Genomic DNA, 23,326 nt, shown 5'->3' with positions numbered 1-23,326 from the left:
GCATTTTTGTGCTCTCGAATTCTGGGTTAGTATTCATAAAAAGCAGACCATAAAAAGAAAAACAGATTTATAATTCATGACTGAAAAGCTACAGGAAGTTCACATGCTGATACAGGCTTAAAGCCTGTATCCCTTGCTGTAAAATAGTTCTCACAGACAAAGCAGTCTGACAAATTCACCTTTCCAAATAATCCTCTTCACGAGTCAGAGGAAGGCAATACCTAAAATCAGGAAGCTGCAGCAGTGCTTTCCCATTACTGCCATGGGAATCTCCACAGTGCTTCAAGACCTCCACTAAAAAGCCTGAACAGTCCCCAAAACCTACAGCAACAACTCTTAAAACACACCAATACAGGAAGACCAAATTCACAGCTTGCACAGAGTTACAAGGACATTTCAAAATAAGGGAGCAAACAATCAAATTACTGAAAGAGCAATGACTTGAGGGAGTACAATGCAAGCAAAGTGCCAGGCTCTCCACCAGAGCACTTACCTTGCCCACCACAGGACTGCTGGCAGTGTCCTCTGAGCCAAAGTGCACTCGGGCTCGTTCATAGGCCATGTCCATGTCTGACTTTGCACCACTGGAACTATCTACAAGCAATAGAAAAGAATCTTTCAAGCATCTCTTTTATTACAGGTTCTCAGAAATAGCAGATAGCACACGAAGCTGAACAACTGTTTGTGTGTTTGGTTTTTCATTTCTGAAGCTGAGGATAAAATAGCAAGTGGCATCCTCACATTCCTATTTATTTCCTTGTTCCCTTTCACCTGGAAGATCTGACTGGAACTTTAAAACTTCTCATCTCATGTGTACAATGCCTCCCAAGATTCCCACATCCACTCTCGTACATGCTAGAATAATCCTTATGGGGTAAACTAAAGCATCATTTGGGTCTGAAGATTATCAGGAAGAGGCAAACCACCAAATCAATTCTCCTCATTGTTTTCAGGAAATAATTCTTATTAATCTTTTCACCATCAAACCAAGGAAACTTTTTTTGTACCTGATCTATATCAAGAGACTATTATGATCAGCAGCCTCTTAAAGTTTCTCCATAGAAAGCATCCACCCCAATGCCTAGAAGAGTTTCAGATCTTTTCTATAACTTGTCCCATTTTTCAGTGGATGCCATGTGCTGAAAGATACATGAGGAATTCCCTTACAGTCTCATCTTAACCCAGGAATTTGAAGTCATTAACAACTTCTGTTGCTTACTTCCCAATTTTCATACACCTTCATTATATCATCTCCTCGACTGTCCCATCTGCCTGCCAGGAACTTATCTGAGCTAATCAATACCACAAACAAAACTGATAAAACACTTCCTATTTAATTCCCTTGGGCAGGATACCCACATCTCAGCCTGGGGATTTGCAGATGAGTTAAAGAATCATGCAGAGATGGCAATTTCCTTGAACAAATAAACTCATAACCATTTCTATCATATTTCTATGCCTATTATAGTTCAAAAACATACTTTATTCAGAAAAGATTAAATTTTCTCCCTTATGCCTTTTTCCCTCTGTTACTACATTGTTCTTATACTTCTGCTTTTTATAACACAAATTGCTGCTCTAAAATAGTGTAAGCCCTTAGGAAAAGCACTTGCCTTTCCTGACTTGAATTTTGTTACCTAACAAACTCTGAAAGGGCTCAAGCTTTTAATTCTAATTTCTCCTCCATCCCCCCCAGCTCTCCACACACACACACACACACACACACAGAGCAGTTTGCCCAGGACTGCCCTGATCTTTGGAAAACTGGCTTTTGGAAACTTGGAGTTGCCCTATCTATTTACACCCTTGTGCCACATGATCATATGAAAATATTATCCTCCCATGAGGAGCTGTCTGTAAATGTAAAATGGAAAACTGGCTTTTGGAAACTTGGAGCTGCCCTATCTATTTACACCCTTGTGACACATGATCATATGAAAACATTAGCCTCCCATGAGGAGCTGTCTATAAATGTAAATTTTAAAATGGAATTATTTTCTTTCTGGAAGAGCTTAACCCTGTGTCCACCTCACTAGGACAAGGAGAGAATCCTACTGTCCCCAAGATTCACATCTACCTCAGAGTGCTCTTTTCCATGTTATCTACAAATAGGAACAAATCTTTGCATGTAGTAAATCCACATCTGCCACTGGAGTCACAGCATCATTGATTGATCAGCCTCCAAACCAAAAACTCAACATCCTGACATAAAGATTGTCATCAGCAAAACTTAACACAAAAAAAAAAAAGAAGAAATCTGTTGCTGTGATTAATTTCATACACACTGCAACATTAAAGACCCTAAATTAGATACAAGGAAAACAAGCTGGGGTAGTAGAAATAGCAGCATGGGACTCCATCTGGGCTGATTTGACTCCCTGTCAATTAACTTGCCCCACAAATCACAGTGTCACCATAATTACTTAGCCCCAATACACCAAGTGCATCTTAAATCTAAACACACACTTCTCAGGTTAAACCTAAACTATCTGATAACAGGCATGTAGGCATGAAAAGCATCCTCTACACAGCTCTGAATATTCAAAAAAAATCAGAGAGAGGACAAAGAGGAGACATTCCAAGAGTGGAAGCTTATGTCTGCTAGACTTCTATTCAAAGTAGAAGTCTTCATCTCAGTTGTAAAGTTAAGCTTCCCACACAGTGATTAATTAAGCTGTCTTGTTGCCCAAACTGGAGTTAGAAAGGATACAGCAGAAGGAGCTTTAACTAGACCCGTTGAGTCAAAAGCACAGAAGGCAGTGGGAAACTCGAGTGCCATGCAGTCCTGCCTGAGGAACACGTGCCCACTGGTAGCCCACACACTGCTGGCATGGAACTCATGCACAAACACAGGCAGCTGAGGCAGTCCCTGGCAGTGTTTCAGCTCCCTTTCCTCCCAAGTCCTGGCTCCCTGGACCACCTAACACAGGTGGGTCCTGTGCTCCTGCACGTATGCTGTAGGGTCATGGCTTCAGCTTTGAAGAAGCAGCTTCTCTTAACTCTCAATTAAGAAAACCTCAACAAACAAAGCAATGAAAGAACTGCTATTTAATCTTTAAAAAGTTAAGTGGGGAACACTACTTCCAGACACAATAACTGGTAAGTTATCACATACAAAAGATCCTCTTGTTTTATTTCATTCATCTAATTACAATCATAGAACCATGGAATAGTTTGGGTTGGAAGGGACCTTAAAGATCATCCCATTCCAACCCCCCTGGGAGGTGTAATTCTTCTGTCCACCAGCCCAGAGACTCTACATGACTTATGTAAATAATAATCTTTCTCCACATAAAGGGTTAATACACTTAAAACCCAGAGTGGCCTAAGTCAGCTGGGTCATATTTCCTCATCTACACAACTGACATGTTTCAAGTTAGACAGCTACACAAAAAACAGGACAAATTACACTCCAACCCCAGGTACAATTGAGGCAAAAATATTTTCCCTGAAGTAATTTTTAGTGGTTTTTTGTTAATTCTAATGAGCTAAGCAAATCAAAGAGATGCTGAGATAATAGCACCTGTATGACTCTCATAACAGCAAGTTCTCTTTTCTCTGGATCAGTGCTAAACATAATGAATATTCCCATGGAGTGTGAACACACAGTAACGTACTGAACAGAATCTGAAGCAAGATTTTGATCTTTTCATTACAGACATCAAGATCCTTTCTGTGCAAGCTGAACACAGGGACTGTAACCTCAGTGCCGTGAACAGCAATCAGCTCCATTAACTGAGGCAAATCCTAATTACCCAATTAGATACACTCCTTCTGTCAGAAAAAATTAATTTTCCTCTCTCTGCTACGCTCTGTGCATCCTGACATAACTCTTCTGACACACAAAAGGAGAAAGGAAGGACAGACATACTCCTTGTTAAGTATAGAGAGATCCTTCATAATGGGCTCTACCTGAAAGGGTCAGAGGGCTGCACAGGCAGCTCTCACTGAGCTGCTTTATTTACCTGGGGGCAAGTGGTTCTGCTCAGAGTGAGCAAGATCTCACTCAGCACATCATCAAGTCTGCTGGCACAGTTTAAAATGCATAGTGCAAAACAACACGTGGGAAGAGAAAGCCAAGTCATGCATGGGCCAGTTCAATATTTTCCCTTAATTAGTTTCCCCAAGTCAGAAAGATGACCTACTTGTCACTAGCCAAAATCTTACTTCTCTGCCACATCCAGCCCTCTGGACACACAGAAGCTATGAAAAAATGTAGCTGGGGCATTGCACATTTACAGAGCAGAAACTGAAGAGGAAGTGAATCTGCTCTGTTGTTGAAAATGAAGTAACTCCCCACTCTTCTCTACATGCCACCAACTTACCTGGACAGCAGCAACTGTTAGAAACCTTACACTGGGGGAAGGCCTCAATGCCAAGGGCTCCCTCAGCCTATCCTTCCTCCTTTCTGCTTGTCTCCATACCCTTTAACTCCTCATAGTATGTTCTTATCTCCTAAGCCACTTAGTCATCAATGTAAGCAATACACAATCTTCTAATGTATCCAGGGTACCTTTATTCCACTGATTAAACTTTATATCCCTGCTCTATTAACAGTATCTCCATAGTGACTCATATCTAAAGCATGGCCTCTCAACTACCTCAAGATGGTTTGTTTGGTAGTCCACTAATGACAGACAGATGCCTTCCTTCTGTGATTCACCCCAGAAGTTCCAGTTTCTCCACCCTGAACATAAAGCTGACCTAAACAGCTGGCTCAGAGGAAGATGTTTACAGCAGGGACAACTGAAGTTCACTAAAATGAATACTGCAGCATCAGAACAGCCCAGCCTCATAAATGTCTCATCAGAGCATTCAATGATAAATCACCTTCATTACCCACTCAAAAAACATTCCTCTAAAAGCAAGCAAGCAAGCCATGTAATGTGCTCTTGGGGACAATCAGCAAAGCAAGAATCGTGTGTCATCTTTTCAGATGATGTGCCATCATCTTTCATGCAACTCACTCTGTTTCTGTTATATCAATTAATAAAGCTCTTCATTTGCACGTATCTCAATAGCCAAATTACTGTATGTTCCCCATTGCTGCTAAGGACAGCAAAGGAATGTTCTTTCAGATAATTGTCCATTTGTTACTTTGGAAAATACATTTTTTGACAAATGATTTAGGAACTGATAGTGCTGCAAGATGATTATCTCACATAAGCAGGGATATTATCTAACCCAGTGCTCCAAAGAGCATGTGTCTTCCTCCATATCATTGCATACAGTGTATGGCAAAACTGTAGGAAATATGTACTACTTACTGGAAGTCTCTGCAGACCCTGCACAGGGAGGTGAGGAAAGGCTCCTTCTGAAAACATGCTCAGAGGTTTCTGTGCTGGAAACCTTCAGTGTGTCTGAAATTCAGAAACAAAAGTTATAAGAATGTAAACAGAGGATAAAAATAAAAAAAAAATTTCACTGACAGCAAGTACCTCTTGCTATCAACTTTTAAAATTAAAGGCTGTGTTAATGTTTTTGAAACACCATCGTTCAAGATTGTGTGAACCTGCTTCCCACTTGTGATGCAATTGAATTTTTTTTTTTCAGGTTCAGAGGCAAAACTCAGTTTAATTTGTCTTCCTAGGTTTAGCTTCCATACTAACACTTCAACTTTGACACCAGCAATTCTGCTCATATCCAGGGTTCAGAATTTTCACAGCTGCTCCTATGATGTCAGTATTAGGAGCCACTTTCTTTTCCCCCTCAATATCATAAACAACACAGGAATGATCTCCTGTTAAAGCTAAGGACTATCCAAAGACTTCAGACCTGACACTGATTGATAATCCCCAACTAATCAAACAAAAATCCTCTGATGAACAGTACAACAATTAAAGACCACCACAAAGGACAGCCAGTAGCACACATCTCCAGAAGCATTACCTAACTCCACTGCTTCCCCAGCTTTTTCAAACTTCTCTCCACGATCCTCCTCGGATGCATTAAACAGTTGTCTTCTTACTGCTTTGCTGGAACTCCCTCCAGATGTGACACTAGTCAGAGAGATGAGTGGGATGGCTTGGCTCTGCTGCAGGAAGGGGAAGAGGGAAACATCAACCACACACAAGTTGCTTAAGTATTCCCTAACCTGATCCTCTTCCACCAAGGGTACATCAGCCTTGGAACTGTTACAGGGAGAAGTGACCCAGTCACCCATGTCAGGGCTGCTGAAACCTACTGCTGTGTGTGCACAGACAGCAGTCTGAAGTCATGCACTTCTTCAAACTTGTGAAATTCAAGCTTTCCTCCCCAGTTCCCCAGGCATCACCACAGGTGAGATTTTATGGGCTGGTTATAACAAGTACTTTACTTCTCAAGTACCACCTTATTAAATTAATAGGTAACATTTGCTTTACAGCTTCTGAGAGAAGGAAACCCTTCTGTGCCAAGGCACAGCCAGGCTGCAGGGGAAGAGCAGAGAAAATGAACCCAACTCACACAGCTGAAGAGCTCCGTGGTCAGACCAAGGTAGTTGTGCAAAGCAAGGAAGGTCACTCTCTGCAGCCTGACCATGATGATCTAGAAATGGGAAATCAAAGAGGCAACAGAATGGATTGAGCCTTCTCTCACACTTTTCTTGCATTTGGACACAGTTGTGTGCCAGAATACCTGAAGGCACCTTATAAAATACAGACTGTACCCTAAGAAATTCCTTTCCAGCAGCTTAATCTATCTTTGCCTCAATTTATTAAGTGATAAACCAAAGATTTCACAGCCATTTGATGGCACAAGAATCCAGAGTCTTACTCCCCAACACTAAATAATGCTTTTTGTTTTCTGTAAACATTGACCATAAACAAGCCTTGAAATAATAGCATTTGTTTCCATTTATTCCTCCTCATTAGAAAAATTGTTCCAGCTTTCCCAATACAAAGCCTGTGCTTCTGCTCTCCAAGCACTCTAAACAAGCCTAAGACATCCCTGCCACCTGACCTTCCTCTGCCCTGGCAGCTCATTCCCACTCTGAAGCCTTCCCTTCTTTTCTATCAGCTCTCACAGAGCAAATTAAATGGGAATAATGAGCTGTTCTCCTCAGCAATCAGTATTAGCAGGTTCATGTGTCACTCATAAATCATCCAGAGACCAGAACAGTTTGCAAGGACAAAAAGACTTGAAGTGATAGTAAAACCAAAGGGCAGAGCAGAATGACTCCTGAGCACGTGTCCCCGTTTCACTCCAGTACTGGTGGGACAATGCACCACCCAGCAACATCCCCAGACTGGGATCACTAACACACCAGTCCCTGCACTAGCTTCCACCTGCAGCATGCAGACAACCCTGTAGTGCTCCCCCCAGAGCTGTTTAAGCTCCTGCAAAGCACAGGACAGGGACCTTAAACCCAACACAATGTGCAACTCTTTCCTCAGATGCTGACAATTGCTTCTGAAGTGGAAATCCACACAATCCACACATCAGTTTGAGTTTTGTGAATTTTGCAAAGCATCACCCCTCGATCACCAGCTTCTGAGGGCATGTCAGTCCTTTTGCAGAATATGTGACAGTCCTTTCCATGCTTCAAGCTGTTTTGAAGCCTTGTTGGTGCCTAACTATGACACAGAGCCCATGTCAGCTCATTCCACTCCACCAGGACCAAGGAGCTTACAGTGCAGGTCAGGCTGGGCTGAGAGGTTATCACATGCAGAAACTGATTCAAGGTATGTATCTATACATTAATTATTTCTTCCTGCATGTGATTATTGCTGAGATCATTAAATCTAGGGCTCTAGAGCAAGACATGCAGCAGAATTAGTCAAAGTCTGGAAAAGAAGCTACACTGAACAGTTCCACAGCTGAAAAGGACAATGAGCTTGCTGAACTTCAACACGTCTTCCTTGTGACTCTGAAATTACAACCACCCCCCACTCCCCAATTCTGTTTGATAACAAAGCTCACCTGCACCACTCTGACCAGAGTTTCGGGGTATTTTTGGAAGACATCCTGGAAGGCACTGGCTGGGAGCCGCAGGATCGTGGACGGGACGGCCGCTCGGGCTGAGACCGTTTTGTAAGGAGCAGGGTGACCCTAACAGAGAGTTTCAGAGACACAGGGTTCATTATCTAACCCAAACAAGTATCCAACAGTTATCTGGCCCAACTCTTCCTAAAGTTTGATACTCTATATGCTTGACAGACATCATCTAGCCACAAAACGCCTTGAATTTATGCTACAGTTCTAGTACAAAGCCAGGCTCTGGAGGCATTTCAAATTCCAGCTCTTCAAGACTGTAGAGAAAAGAGGTTTTGTTGATTTTATTATCTGGACTGACCAAGCCATTTGCTGCAACAATAATCAGGCTCACACAATCAGCAAGAATATAATATAATGAAATTGTATAGTAATTACATATATAATGGAGTAAGAAAAGAAAAAACAGTCAGATTTCTTGTGTTCTAAGATACAGAGATACATGTAAATATATGTATAAAAAAAATCCTTAATGACAAAGCCAAACCACTTCTTTTTACTTGAGCTAAAACTGGGTCTAGACCATCCCAAGTTGCTCAAAGAACAGATGAAGAATTAACAAATCAATGAAAGACAGAACTGTAAGTAGGTAGAACAGAGGTTTTTTTACACTGGAAGGTAATCCTCTGCTTTAGGATTTCCCCCTTTCAATCACAACAAATTTTAATAAAAATCTATTGCCAAACACTTGGATAAAAAAATACAAACAACACCCCATTAGTAAATGCTGCCAAGAATATCTATAAGTCATTAATTCCTTTACTAATAGATGAAACATGGAGTGTTTCTAAGCCAAAAGGAGTCCTTTGGTGGCACGGAGCAGGAGCTAAGGAAGAAATGGAGTTTCTACTTTAACAGTCATGGCAGAGTTTCTGAGGCTTTCCTCCCTTTTTAGTAGCAGAAGGCAATTTTTTCCAAACACTAAACACACAAATGCTAAATGCTGACCACCAACAAAAAAACCTGCAAGTCTTCCAGAGCATCAGACAACTCAACACCATCCCTGCAAGAGGATTTCTGCCTAAAGAACAGAGCAAAACCCAACAAGACACATTCTGCACAACTATAACCACTCTGGAAAATAAAGCTGCAGCTCTGTCTGCTTGCTGGTCTGGAAGTCACGATGAAGCAGATTCTAAAATTAAATTAAATTAATCGGAACCAATTTCTTAATTACACCAACTTCAGCTGACCTTTTTATAAAATCTGGGGATGATATTAATAGCTCTGATTTTCAAGTTTTAAACATCTCTTTGACCTACCATGCAAAGCACCCTCAGCTTTCAGGAGTTTCTTTTAATTAAGAAGTTAACATCATTTCTGTGCTTTTGCTGTACCCCAAAATAAATGTGACACTCCTCATTTACAGGCCAGTTTAAAGCCTGGCTTTAGATGAAGAAATCATTTGGATTTTTCCTACAGTCAAACATAAAAGAAATTGTATATAGTCTGCTTTTACTTACACCCATTGCTCTACTGGCCATCAGCTGCATTTCCTACCAATCTCCACACCAAATACACAGTGAAAAACTAAGGAAATAGATTAAAACTTTAGCCACCAGACAAAGGATAAGCATTAAGCTTAACAGCATTCTGAAAGTTATTCCAGAGGACAAGATAAACAGAGCAGACCATGTTTATAGGGTCTACACTCTCCCCAGTGGAGTGTTTGGGTTTTTTTCTGAACAGTGCTTGTCTGAAGACAGATCAGTGCTGACAGGCTCTCAGAAAATCAGTTTTAGGATAATAATGGATAATGATGGAGCAGCCTTTTTCTCTAAAGAACAGCCCATTCCCTCCAGTTCTTCAGCATATAATTTTCCCTTTCTGAAAGCCCTGCATGAGTGCAGCCTGCTTTTAAAAAGGGCCAACCACCATGCCTCACTGGTTGGGAATGTGCTAAAAGCTGTCAGAGGAGCCCAGAGAGGAGAAGTTCCTGTAATTGTCACTCCTCTCAAAGCCAATGCAATCAGCAGCACAGGGAGAACGCCGTGTGTGAATTACACTCTGGTACAATCACACACTGAGGTCACAAGGAATAGTGATGTTACCATCAGTAGTGAAGTGGGGCTCTCTCAGAGAACTTTCTGTTCTCACCACAGATAACTATTCTATCTTGTTCTAAGAGCTGTGGAGCAATTAAATATCATAGGTAACAAACATCACAGCTGAAGCAGTAGTTGAATCCAGATGACAGCTAATGGCCAAATCCAAATTAATTTGGTTAAGAAATCTGCTGCAAGAGACATGGGTGCCTTACATTCTCCCACCTGGTGAGGTAACTCCCTTTTTGCACCCAAAAATCTGGCATCTTCTCCCATTGCTTGGATTTTACCTTCCTCCACATCACACTGGCATTGCTCCAACTCCCAGTACAAGGTTCAGTTCAGAGACTTCTTTAGTATCCAAGGCAGTAACCACTCAGAATGAGATTAACTACAACACAGAATTGTTCCAGAACACCAGGAAAGGATGCTTTCTTGGAGCTACTATCTAGCATCTACTTGGATTCAAAAGTTCCAAGTTTCTCCTTTGAATTTTGAAAAAGCAGCATTTACCTGTTCTCAAAATAAGTGAAATACAGAACAGATCCCTTATGTCATAGCTGGTACCTCTGTATTTGGTAGGTCTAAGGGGACTTTTCAATTTTCTAAGTTGGAGAATTGCAAGAGAACACCAAGAAGTCACCACTTCTTGCACCAACCTCACCTTTCTTGAGCACCTCTCAGCTCAGTGGGGGACCAGCCTGATGCCATGTGTAACTAAAATCATTCAAAGGAATCACAAATTCAGCTCAGACAGCTCAAATCCTCCCCGAGGACATTCCTTCTTCATGTTGGATCCAAGTGTTTGGTGGTACAGTGAATTTAAGGTTATGGTAACTGCAGAAGTTCTAAGACTCATTCACTAATGCCACTGAGAAGTCCCCTCTATTTTGATAAATGTTTATTTCTCTCCCCTTGCCCATTTTCATGCTACTCCCATACTTACAGCCAGCAAGGAGCATAAGGACATGGAAAAACAGACATAAGACAACCATTTCACAAAGCTAGGAAGCAAGGGAGAAATTATCTTTAAATATAAATGAGAACAAGTTATTTCAGCAAAAACATTGGCAAGTTTTTTGGTTCTATACCCTTCTGCACACTGATAACTCTTCTCCACACACTTCTGGTAATTTTTATGTGCTGATTTACCAGTGATGCAACTAATGCACAAAAATTAAAAAGTGATAAAATGAGAATTAAAGAAATCACTGATCAAACAAGAAGAAAAACACAAACCCACCACAAAGTGAATGGCAACCACCTTTTAAAAACCCAAAACCACAAATCATTGTTGTTATACCAGAAGGCTTTCTTCTTTATTCAAAAAGAACAGAGGAAAAGAACATGACTAGTATTCATCTTCCTATAGGATGTTCCTGCTCTTCACAACATTGTCATTAAGAAAATTTAGTGATGGAAGAAACAGGGGCAGAGACACCTTGAAATCTTCTATTTAATATGGATTTCACAGCAAGAACTAGATTTGTACAGCCCAAATTATTCACTGTGCTATTACTTTCTATAGAAGGAAGTGTGTCCAAGCTTAAATATTGTTTAGCACTTTCAATAGGTTTTCTGGGAATTATATATAGAGATAAAAGCTTGCATCTGAAAGTGGCAAAAGACACTTAATAGAATCATCACAACTACTTACAATAACTCTAGCTTTTAATGAAAGGAGACAGTCACACAAGAGAAATGAGAGACAAGGTCAAACAGGAGCAACTTATTGATTAGCTTATCTGCATCCTCTCAACTATCAAAATCCTTCAAGCAAGCATTTAAGTGCTTGCACACTATTGAACACGATGGATTCACCACCTTCAATTTAGGTAGTCCTAAACAGATGCACTGTGACAATTTCAGCAGAACCATCATTGTATTTCCAACTGAAACAAAATCCACACCACTCATTTGTGCCATAAATACAAGCAGCCAGCATTTAGCTCCTCCTGTCACTTGACAAAGAGCACAACCTTCAGACAGACACCAGCAGCATTAACATATTAGGAAAAAATTAAATCCATCAACTGGTTTGACAGTATAATTACAGTAATAACTGTCAGGTTTCTTTTCATTAGACTAAAGAAAAATAAATTTAGTCATTAACAAATCAAACAGTGTAAAAGCCAGGACTTCTGGACCCTAACCTGGTCATCCTCCTCCTGACTGCTGTGTGACCTTGAGCAAATCAAGCCACACCTCAATCTTCCACCCAGAAAAGAATAATTCAAATCCTAATGCTGATCAGAAACAGCCTTATGGTGTCAAGCATCTACATTTCACCACACTGACTTACACATCACAGAGCTAAGTTTACAGCTCTGAAGGCTTGGGAGGAGGAAAAGAATTGGTCAAAGAAACATTTTCCAGTCTGATTCTTTCCTGGTATTCAGAGTCTACTTCCTCCAACAGGCTCAGTGACAGAGCAGCACTGCAGAACACCTGCACGTTCAAGAACTTACTGTGATAACATCAAGAATGCTGAGAAGGCTGTGGACGCTGTCTCCTGCCAGCACCTCCTTCACAACCACCTCTGTTCCATCCTGCAAGTGTAGAACAGATTATTGCAGGTTCCCAGATGTGTATTTGGCATATATTGAGCATTTCCAAAAGCTTAACTTGCCCTCATTCTCCCAGATACTCTGAGCGGCCCTAAAAGAAATGGTCCTCCATTATAACTTGGATGTTTTCTCCCTGCTGTGATGGAAATGTGCTAATTCAAACCACCAAAGTTTTAAACCACCATTCTAATAGTGATAAATTAAAAGCCAGTTTTGTCAAGGAGGAAATGTGACCTGCTTGTCTTTGCTATGGAAGAGCCAGTTAAAAGAAAGCTTCCTTCACTCTGAGACAGAATTAGCTCCCTTAGCAAGGGATGACTTGTCAAGAGGTAGTACAAAACAAAGATGATCAAAATGAAAAAATACACAGAAATCAGCAAATATGGGATCATTTACAAACACAACTCCCTGCATTTTCAGCCATCACAAAACTGTTCACATGTTAAAGCTAAACTGAAGAGCTCAATCAAGAAAAAAGGGAAAAGCAAAATTGGTAGAAGGGATCACAGGGGCTCAACATTTTCAGATCCACCTGTAAAAGAATCCATCTTTTCTTTTCCCTGTTTACCCAAGTGTGATCTGAACCTTCCACTTCCCAGGCAGACCTGCCCACTACCACACTAGAATGTTATGAAGTGTACTTGGCCTCTCCTGCTCTGTACACCTATTTTATAGAACTACCAGCCAAAAGAATGTTTCCAAGGCTATGCAGAGCCTGTCCTGCACCCTGCCCTCCCTCAATAACTGCACCTACAGTATGTGAGGCCATTTTAGACTGCCTGATCAGCATTGTCTTTCTCTCTAAGACACAGGGGATCACAGCTAAAAACCTTGATCTATATAAATACCATAGTGTGGAAGGATTGGCAGTAATCCCTCCTAAATCACTATGATTCAAATGTCTAAGTTTAATCGATGCTTAATGATTCATGCCAACAGATTGATCTGAAGAACCAGAGTTTATTCTTACACTTTCTTGAATGCAGACTTCCAGCTTGCCATCCTGCACAACGTAGATGCTGTTGTCCAGCTGCCCAGGGCGGAAGATGTACTCCCCTTCATGCAGCTGCACAAAAAACATGTGCTTGCAGAGCTCCAGGAAAAGAGGCTTCTCAAAGTGCCCAAGGACCCTGCAGGGGAGAAAATGCAAAGGGAACCCTGAAATCATCATTGCCCTTGGAAAATCCTTCTTAAAGTAGCAAAGCCCCCAGGCACGGCTCGCAGAGGAACCCCAGAGGCAGTTGTTGGCAGCAGTCCACAGCATGGCAGGAGCAGCAGAATGCCCCAAGAGAGGAGTGTAAGAGTACTGGGAAATGCTGAAAACTGCAAGTGCTGGAGTTCCTCTCTGAGTTGCACTCTGAGCAATGTCAGCAGGCTCAGATCCTGAAGACATCCAGTCTTCAAGCAAGTAGCAGCACGGTTTTGAAGGGGAAGAAATATAAAAACCTGCAAGATTCATGTGCTTCATGAGGACAGTTACCCTATAGAGCTTCCCCTTTTAGTACAGCTGCTCTGTCCACTTAGCCACAACACATGAGAAATACAGAAAAGAAAGTAAAGGATTCCTGTCATCTGCAGCATTCCATCTCCTGCAGGTAATGTGCAACTGGGCTCCTCCAACACTGAAACTAGTCAGTCACTACCAGGCAGACAGAAATGTGCCTTAAACCTGATTGTTCTGTGCCCAGCACCAAAAGAGCCCTCCACATACCTCCAGGAGCTCACATTTAACAGGATCAATTAATCCAACTCTACTGCAACATCAGTGAGTCATAGGAGATTGTAATTCCACAGCAGAAAGTTTAGAAGACTTAAACAGCAGTGTTATTAGATATCTGTGACCTTCAGGACTAAACTAGATCATAATTGGGAGAAAAATGAACACAAACAAAACCTAAATTACAGATTAAAAAAATATCTCATCCTCTTTGCTGTAGCAGCAAATTTAACCCCTTGCTGAACCTGCACAAAGACCATCCCTTCTTCTCAAACTGTGAGGATTAAGTTGACTCAGATTCCATTTGCAACCTTTTTAGCCAGACAAGTAAAAAATTCTGCAGTTTAGAGAGTTGCCCATATGGTATCCAATTAACATTTACCAATTATGATGTTCTTATGTACAAAAAAATAGGGTGTTTTGAAAATTCCCTTTAGACTATAACCAGACAAACAGAAATCTGTTCATGTTTGAATAGCTTTCTTATCACTTCCTTCAAATTTAGGCCAACTATCTATGTTCTTTTTTTCCCCCCTCTTCTTATTTTATTTAAAAAAAAAAAAAAAAAAAAACACCACCCACTGAACTATTTTCTTAATATTTCTAGAAAATCAGAAGTCATTTATGCTCCCCTCATGCTTAGATGAGTTTTCAGTCAACTGCCTAATGGCTCAGATCATGCAGGGATAAAAACCTCAGACCTGAAACAAGCTACCAAACATTTACATCACTTGAACATCCACCAAAACCCCAAACTTATCTTTCCATTTAACATTACCTAACATTTTTAAGCATGTATAGCACTTCTGATGGCAAATGAGAGTTCTTCACATCAAATTCAGTCAGATCTGCCTCCAGCAGAGAGGGAGGTGGTTCTTTTGGCTGCAGAGTTGGACATTCCTTTTTAATACGCAGAATCCTACAAAAGGAAAACACAAGTTGGGAGGTTCAGGGAGTCTCCTTTGCCTTGTCTGTGCTGACACCAGGTTGGCTGCAGTACCAAATGCACCCCATGCCAAGTCACCCACTATCAGTGAGATAAAACAGCAGCATTCCATCCTCCTTCAGCAAGACCAGAGCCAGCAAACTCCCTAGCAAAACACCACGCTGATGTATGGCTGGCAGGACTGTGAAAACCCAGCAGCTACAGAACAGGGCTCTGCTAGGGAGGAGTTCCCACTGCAAACAAAACCCCCACCAAATAGGCCTCAACAATGTGAATTTTCCCCTTCCCAAGTACCTTTTAGCCAGAGATAAAACCTTTGCCCGCTTCCGCATCCTTTGGCGAGGCACAGGGTTCCCAACCAGGGAGTTTGGAAGAGTTCTAACCTAGGAGGAAGCAATGAAAACAGAAACATTTACTAAAACCTCAAACAAACCAAAAATCCAGCCCACTGGTGCCAGCCCTACAAGGGTTCACATTGATCCACCAAGTCACTAGAACACAGGCAGTGTGAAGCACTTCTGTAGAGACCCTGGAGGACTGGAGCAACCCCTACCCCAGCATCACTTTCTTTCTAGAAAGCAAGTGGAGCAAACCTCAACTTTAATACACAACTCCTACAGTAGTAACACATGGTAGAGTGGAAAACCCCTCAGCTGTCCAGCTCAGGAACACTCCACATCAGGCAGACTGTAACATCTGAAGCTCCTGCCCTCCTGGGGCAGTTTGGGATGCTGACAAACCAAGGGTCTGGATCCTTTTTGAGCTGCTGACAAACCAGCACCACAGACAGGCAGGAGGCTTTGGCTCCCTTCTCACAGGTACTAAGGGCCACCTCCTGGAGAAGTGCAACAACTGCACGACCAAGGAAACACTTCATCAGCTGCTTTCAAAACGTTCCTAGTTCTCCACTTTCTCCTGGGATTCAACTCTGAGAAAAAAGTTTCTCTCACAAAAGAAATCTTTAAAAAAAAAAATAACACCTCTGAATTAAAGTAAAATCTGGTATTTTATCAAGAACTCACAAAGCAGTGTCAACAGCAGTCAGCTTGTAATATTCTATGTCTTATTAAGGAATAGATGCAAAAAGCAAAGTCTAAAACCCCAAAATAAAACCTACCTGGAATGATTTTGCCCTGTGGAATTCTAAATGTTCTCTCCTTATGTGTGCTACATAAACAGTTGTGTTAAAAATATTAAAATGATGAAGTTGCTGGCAACACACACAACTTCCTTCACTGAGGGCTGTTTTGGCCACGTTCTGTGTAAAGGTTCAGGGAGTAATCTCCTCCTCCCACAATAAAACAGAGCTCCAGCACTGAGGATTAAAACCAATGCAGTGCCCCAGGCCCAGTGTTTGAGTTCCCCTCGGGGAAGGTTTGCAGTGCATGAGGTAGGTGACTGCCACGGGCTGCAAGAGGAGATGTCCTCACAGCAGTGACTGACACAGCAGGGGCACCTGCACCTTGTTTTTCTAGACAGGCTGGGTTTCAGTGCACTGGAGCAGATATTGAGCAGGACCCTCTCAGCCTTGAGGCTCAAAAGGGGCCAGTCCCACTCCTGCCTGGCAGCTCTCCTGGGTGAGGGAATCCCCCACACCCACACCCTGGCTCTGACTCCACAGCTCAGAGGGCAGGGAGCACCTGCCACAGTCAGCATTAAAGAGCCCTTCTCCTTCACTAACCATTTGCACCCACCATCATCCACTCCACAAGTGACTAGAAGCAAGCAATAAACATTTGCTACCCTGAAAAGGGGTCAGAGTCCCCACCTGACTATGAGGCAGCTTTCCAAAGGCAGGTTTTATCAACAGCATCATTACACCAAAACTGTGCACGGAGGGCCAAGAAGCTGCTACATAAATTCTGGACTGGGAAGTGTTGAATAAGGAAGTGACCTCGACATCCAGGACACATTGCACAAGCTCAAAACACAAAATCTCTGTGCTGACAGCACCACTTGGGACACCTCTGAAAAGATGAGTTCTTCTGACCTTGCTGGTACTGTCAGTCAGGGAAAAACAAAATAAAATCTCACACTGTGCATACACTAACTTCCAGGGGAGAATGTGTTTTGAGGAGAAAAACAAGATTAATCTCCTCAGACAACTGAAACCCAAGCAATCAGTGCTGAACACTGAGCACACCTACTATGACCAACCTATTCTATTAAAGGAGACATCTGTCTTCATTTCCTCAAGCCTTCTTGTTGCAGTTTCCCAATAAAAGCCACTTGCAAAAATAAAAATAGAAAACAAACAAGACAAAAACAAGCCAAAAAAAAAAGTAAGTAAATATCCAACAAGTAGCCAAAGCCCTGAATGATTTAATCAGATGCAGAAACAGGCTCCTGACTGATGGAAAATTCTTGAGGAGACCTTTCAGAGTAATAGGCCAGGAACAACATCAGGACAGGAACGCAGGGGCACGGGTGGTATTCCTTGTGACAATCCAAGACAAAAAGGTCAATCTTGGGACAAACCCCTCTTGAAGTCTCCAATGAGACAGTCTGACAAGTGTTATTTGCAGCTGAATACAACAAAAGCAGGGCTCCTATGCTGAAGTGCCTAAGTGCTCTGCAGAAAGGTGAATTCCAGTATTTGCTCTGCAGAGAGACTCACACAGGAAAGTGTCAGCTTTGAACACAATGGCAGCACTGGAAGTCCTAATCTGAAAAGGTCAATCCTGAATATAGGCACTGAATATCTGGAATATAATCCTAAATACTGAGAAAGACAGATTATTTCAGCCCAGAAAGCCAATTATAACCTGGGCTGCATCAGAAGAACTGTGGCCAGCAGGTCGAGGGAGGTGATTCTCCCCCTCTGCTCTGCTCCCCTGAGACCCCGCCTGGAATACTGCATCCAGCTCTAGAGCCCCCAAAACAAGAAGGACATGGACCTGTTGGAGTGGGTCCAGAGGAGGCCACGAAGATGATGTGAGGGCTGCAACCCCCCTGCTGCAAGGACAGGCTGAGAGAGTTGGGGTTGTTCAGCCTGGGGAGACCCTACCGTGGCCTTGCAGTACCTGCAGGAGGCCTACAAGAAACCTGGGGAGGGAGTTTTTACAAGGGCTTGTAGTGACAGGACAAGGGGCGATGGCTTCAAACTGGAAGGGGGCAGACTTAGACTGGATGCAAGGAAAAAGTTCTTCACAGTGATGGTGCTGAGACACTGGAGCAGGTTGCCCAGGGAGGGTGCAGATGTCTCAACACTGGATGTGTTCAAGACCAGGTTGGATGGAGCTTTGAGCAGTGTCTCTGCCTATGGCAGTGGGGTTGGAACTAGATGATCTTTAAGATCCTTTCCAACCCAAACCATTCTATGATTCTACAGATATTCAAACCATCATCAACTCCACACAGGAGACAGATATTCATTGATTTATGACTACTCTCCTTGTCTGCAGATATGCTTGGAAGAGGTCAGGTTTGGTCAGGAAGAGAAGCTACAGCTGTCCCACCAGCAACGCAGGCAGAATCCCAGGAGTTCTGACACATCCCCAGAGCACCAGGGACATTTTATAAGCTGAAGGCCCTGGGCCAGGCTAAGCAAATGAAGTACTGCAAAGTTCACACCATCTCCCAAACTGGATTTTACTCTTTTCTCCCCCCCACCCTGCCCAGTGCCTGTACCTTTCTCATGATCTTCCTCCCGTAGAACATCACCTTGTCCCTCTTGCGGAACCGGTACTGAGGCACGTGTGGCTGGAGCTGGCCTGGAACAGAGACACAGCCCCTCAGAGACCAGCTGCAGCTCTGTGCCAAGGAAAGAAACCTGGGCACAGCTTGGCACTTTTGCTGCTTCCACAAGAGCTGTGGCTCCTGGCTGCTAAGCAGCAAGCTCCTGTGGCCAGCGTTTGGGATTTAAACCAACCCAAGGTGTCTCATTATCCAACTCTGGAGAGCCAAGCCAGGCTGGAGAAGAGCTGGCTTGAGGCTCTGCCTGATCAGCAGAGGGGATAAAAAGGCTCTCTAAACAGATAAGAGGCTCAGGTAATTCTAATCTCACAAAGGAAACCCCTAATTCACCTGTTTCTCAGTGAACAGTTGTGAATTCTATGGTAATCCTGTGTGAATTCTGGCTAAGTAAATCACCACAAGTCCTTCATCCTCTTAAACCTGTCTCCCTGCAAGAGCCACCACCTTCCCAGCAAGCAACCATTATGAACTGGCATAGAATCTACCACATATTACCACAAAAATACTGAAGATAGCTAAGAGAATTGGTTTGAAAATATACATAGTTCCTGAGTACTTACTGGATTGTTTCATTCTTCTGTAAAGGACAAACACAATAATTGCTATAAGTAGCAATGCGACTGCAGCTCCAATTGCAATTCCTGTCAGCTGGGAGAGGAATTTATTGGAGAAAGAAGTTAATAATTTTTAACTGTAAAAGTCCCTAAGTATTTTTTGGACAGCTGAAGAACTCTTAGCTCAGTAAAATGTCTAAAAGCCAAGTACATTCATAAATACTTAATTTTTAATTAAAATATCACACGTGCAGAAGGCTTTAAACTACATCAGTGCCTCACTCACACAGAAAACATGCAGCATTTTCCCCCCCTAAGGGTCTGTGAGCTGCTCAACTCCTGAATGTGGGATGTGGTAACAGGGATTAACTCTTGCCTCATGCACAGCAACAGCAAAGAAACTAACACTCAGACTTTGTCATTTAGCAGAGCTCCTAGAGCTCAGGAGCAGCTACACACTATTCACACACACACACAATCTTTCCTCCAGCTGATTAAAGCTTATTCACACACACACACAGAGCATCTTTCATCCAGCTGATTCAAGCTCTACATTACCATGGTGGTCTGTATTCTGTCTTCCACAAACTGAAGAATTCGCGTTCCACTCACTGGCAACACAGCCTAGCACCAAAAGGAAGGTGAAATTATTTTCCTATGAATGGCAAAAAGCCTCCAAGAAAACATCCTGATGCCTAGTCTGGCATGAACAACCCAACTTGGGCGTGTCCTCCAACATCTTTCAATCACAGCCCACTTTGCAAACACTAGACGTTCAGTGGAGAGGGGTCATGAGTGGAGTTCTGCATTGGTGGAGGTTCAACACATTCCTAAATACTCCTAGGAGAGGGTCAGACAGTGAGGGGATGCATTTTTTCATGAGTCTTTGTTATTCAGAGCAACAAGGATGAGAATTGAATGTAAAGGATTTTATGAGACTGAGAAAAGTCATAAAACAGCAGATTAAATTCATCATAAAAAGAAAACTATGCACATGGGGAGAAGCTGTAACCTCACGGGTACTGCCTTGGACCTGGGCTGACTATTGTCATACAGGAAAAAAAGTGGCTGTTTAAGGAGTCTCAGAAACTTACCACAGCTCAAAACTTACCACAACAAGGGGGGAAAAAGCAACCCAAATATTAGGAACGAGTAGGAAACAACTTGAGTACAAGGATTTAGGATATGTCCCTCTATAAGTCCTGACCCTTACAAGTACCAGAATCTAAAGTCCTACAGGCAGTTCTGGTCTCAGTTTCTGCCCTCAGATCCAGATCTGGATGCCCTCAGAATTGAGCTTTGCCACCAAGAGAAAAATGAAATGCACCTCAAGAGTTACTAAATTAGTCTCTGGAGGAATTTGTCCAGTCCTACAATGCAAATAAAATTCCTGCCTGACCAGTGAACTCCAGTGGGTCCCAATCTTCAGTTTGTCTTCTTAAGGTCACATAGAGAACTTACCATCCCAACAGGAGCCAAACAACTCTATCACTATTATTATCAGCCTATTATTAGTGGAAAGTCACAGGAAATTGGAAAAAAAAAAGAAAACAAAGAAGTTGAAAATTTGTTAGCAACAAATACAACATATTCTGGTAAAAACAAAGAGTCTACTGGTAGAAATCTGTGTGGTCACTTCATTATTTCCCCTTGACAGTGTCAGGGACACACACAGTTCAGATACTATCTAGGCCAGGACAATCTCAAATAACATCAGAAATAGTTGTTGCCAACTGCCAGTCACATTGCTGCTACATGAGGAGAAGAAATCCATGAGCAGGAGAACAAACCAGACGTGCACAGACCAAGCCCTCGTGCCTCAACACAGGGAAGCAAGGAGGGAAAGAAGGAAATCAGACCTCCAAGGAGAACAGAGAGATTCTTGCAGGGTTTCTCACGAGGAGCAGTGAACACACAACGCTCCCCACCCAGACTTGGTGGGGTGTCTTTTCAAGCACAGCTAATCCCCCCAGAAAAGCAGGAGCCAGGCTGCAGTTGTACAGACAGTGAGTTATGTGACAGCCTCTGAGAGGGGTCTGAGGTCACAGCAGTTCTGAGGGGCTCTCCCTTCAGCCCAAGCCTGCAGGACCTCTCTGAGGGGCCACCCAGCACAGAAATTAGAATCATAGAATCCTTTAGGTTGGAAGGGACCTCCAAGATCATCAAGTTCAACCATTGAGCCATTAGGGCTCTAAAGTCCTCTGCTCAAACAGATCAGAATCTGTCAGGGCTGGAAGGGACCACAAGGATCCCCCAGTCCCAACCCCTCTGCCATGAGCAGGGACACCTCCCACGAGATCAGGCTGCCCAGAGCCGCCTCCAGCCTGGCCTTAAAACCCCCAGGGATGGGGCCTCAACCCCCTCCCTGGGCAACCCATGCCAGGGTCTCACCACTCTCATGGGGAAGACCTTCTTCCTCACATCCAGCCTGAATCTGCCCACTGCCAGCTTTGCCCCATTCCCCCCAGTCCTGTCGTTACTCAATAGCCTAAAAATTCAAGGAAGAAATTTTGCCTTAGCCTCAAAAAAATCCTCAGGCACAAAACGGACGTGGCACAAGCCTGAGGGAGCAGGGACATACCAATGGTCAGATCAGCACCACCAGCACACGCCTGCTTTCTCCAGGGATGGTGAGATTTCATTAGAATGAAAAGTAATGAACAAAAAACCCCATACAGCTGCATAACTGACACTCCCCCAGAGCTCCCAGCACAGAGGGAGCAGCTGTGCTGGCAGCTGAACAACTCAACACAGCCACAGCCAGCCAGGCAGGGCCCACCCAGGGACAGCAGCAGCACCCAGCAGCACCCAAAGGGAGGCCCCAAACCAGGCAGGATCAACCCAGGCAAGCACCAGGCTGCCCTGCTGATGATAAGCACCCAGCTCCACACGCCCAGGTTTTGACCACAGACACTGGATTTCCACAAAATATTTGTGACCCATGTATGAGGAGGTTGTTATGGGCTTTTTAGCTCTGCAAGGAGCTATCTCCTGCGTGGGCCTTGGCCCTCAGCACTGTGAGAGCACCACGTGCCTTGCTGGACTGGGGCTTGTATTTATCATCTAGAATCATGAAGGTTGGAGAAGACCTCTGAGATCATCAAGTCTAGCCACCAACCCAACACTACCATGAGCACTAAACCATGTCCACACATTTTTTGAAGCCCTCCAGGGTTGAAAGCACAAACTCAAGAAGAGCTGGCAGCCAGAGAATGCTGCAGTTCATCCATCTGTAGGCTAAGAAGGCACTTGTGAAGCAAAACATCTTAAATTGAGTCATTCTGCTAACAGCTTAGAGTATGAAAAAGATTGTGAGTGGCTTGCAGTGAAAAAGAATTTTAAAAAAATATAACACAGGTACAGACAAACTCAGGAGCACTCTTGGCATTCTTGAAAGGATAAAACTCTTATCAGGAAAGGTTCTTTCAAAGCAAAGGTGCTGCACCTAAAGGCATCACCCAAACGTCACTGAACTCGTTACAGCAGCTTTCAGCTCTGGGAAACAGCAACGAGGAAATAACAACACCCAAGAGGAGCAGCAAAGCACAAGGTACCTCCAGGCTGGTGCTGTTGCTTTCTTCACCCATGTCGGGGGCTAGAACAGGAGCAAAAGTTAAAAAAAAAAGGAAAAGAAAAGAGCAAGTTAGAAAAGGGTGACAGTCACTCATCTGAAGCCTTTCCCCCCAGCGCCGCTCCCCCAGCCCAGCTCGAACCGAACAGGTTTGGGGCTGGGCTTTTTTAACTTCCTTGCCCCTTCTTCTCGGTGCCGAGCAGCCAACGAGGGAAGTCTGGAAGGAAAGGCCGGGACGGGCACGGCGGGGCTGGGGCTC

General features: G+C 43.2%; 1 protein-coding gene across 1 annotated transcript in view; it reads right to left on the bottom strand.

Moving 5' to 3' along the window:
- PNPLA7 (patatin-like phospholipase domain containing 7) overlaps positions 1–23,083 on the bottom strand; it is a gene marked incomplete at its 3' end in the record, with an annotated part of 34,824 nt that extends 11,741 nt beyond the window's left edge. The window contains exons 1-13 of the mRNA XM_008944643.1: positions 23,051–23,083; positions 20,055–20,120; positions 19,503–19,590; positions 18,877–18,959; positions 15,541–15,629; positions 15,079–15,219; positions 13,554–13,713; positions 12,485–12,565; positions 7,900–8,028; positions 6,445–6,525; positions 5,890–6,034; positions 5,268–5,360; positions 494–594 (exon numbers count right to left, since the gene is read on the bottom strand). Coding sequence (XP_008942891.1) covers positions 494–594; positions 5,268–5,360; positions 5,890–6,034; positions 6,445–6,525; positions 7,900–8,028; positions 12,485–12,565; positions 13,554–13,713; positions 15,079–15,219; positions 15,541–15,629; positions 18,877–18,959; positions 19,503–19,590; positions 20,055–20,120; positions 23,051–23,083 — 1,290 coding nt within the window. The remainder of the gene's footprint in view (positions 1–493; positions 595–5,267; positions 5,361–5,889; positions 6,035–6,444; positions 6,526–7,899; positions 8,029–12,484; positions 12,566–13,553; positions 13,714–15,078; positions 15,220–15,540; positions 15,630–18,876; positions 18,960–19,502; positions 19,591–20,054; positions 20,121–23,050) is intronic.
- Between the last annotated feature and the right edge of the window lie 243 nt (positions 23,084–23,326).

This window comes from Merops nubicus, unplaced genomic scaffold (genome assembly GCF_000691845.1).
Source record: "Merops nubicus isolate BGI_N331 unplaced genomic scaffold, ASM69184v1 scaffold1107, whole genome shotgun sequence".
NCBI lineage: Eukaryota > Metazoa > Chordata > Aves > Coraciiformes > Meropidae > Merops > Merops nubicus.
The sequence above is the reverse complement of the archived record's forward strand: the minus strand, read 5'-3'. Positions and strand labels throughout refer to the sequence as shown.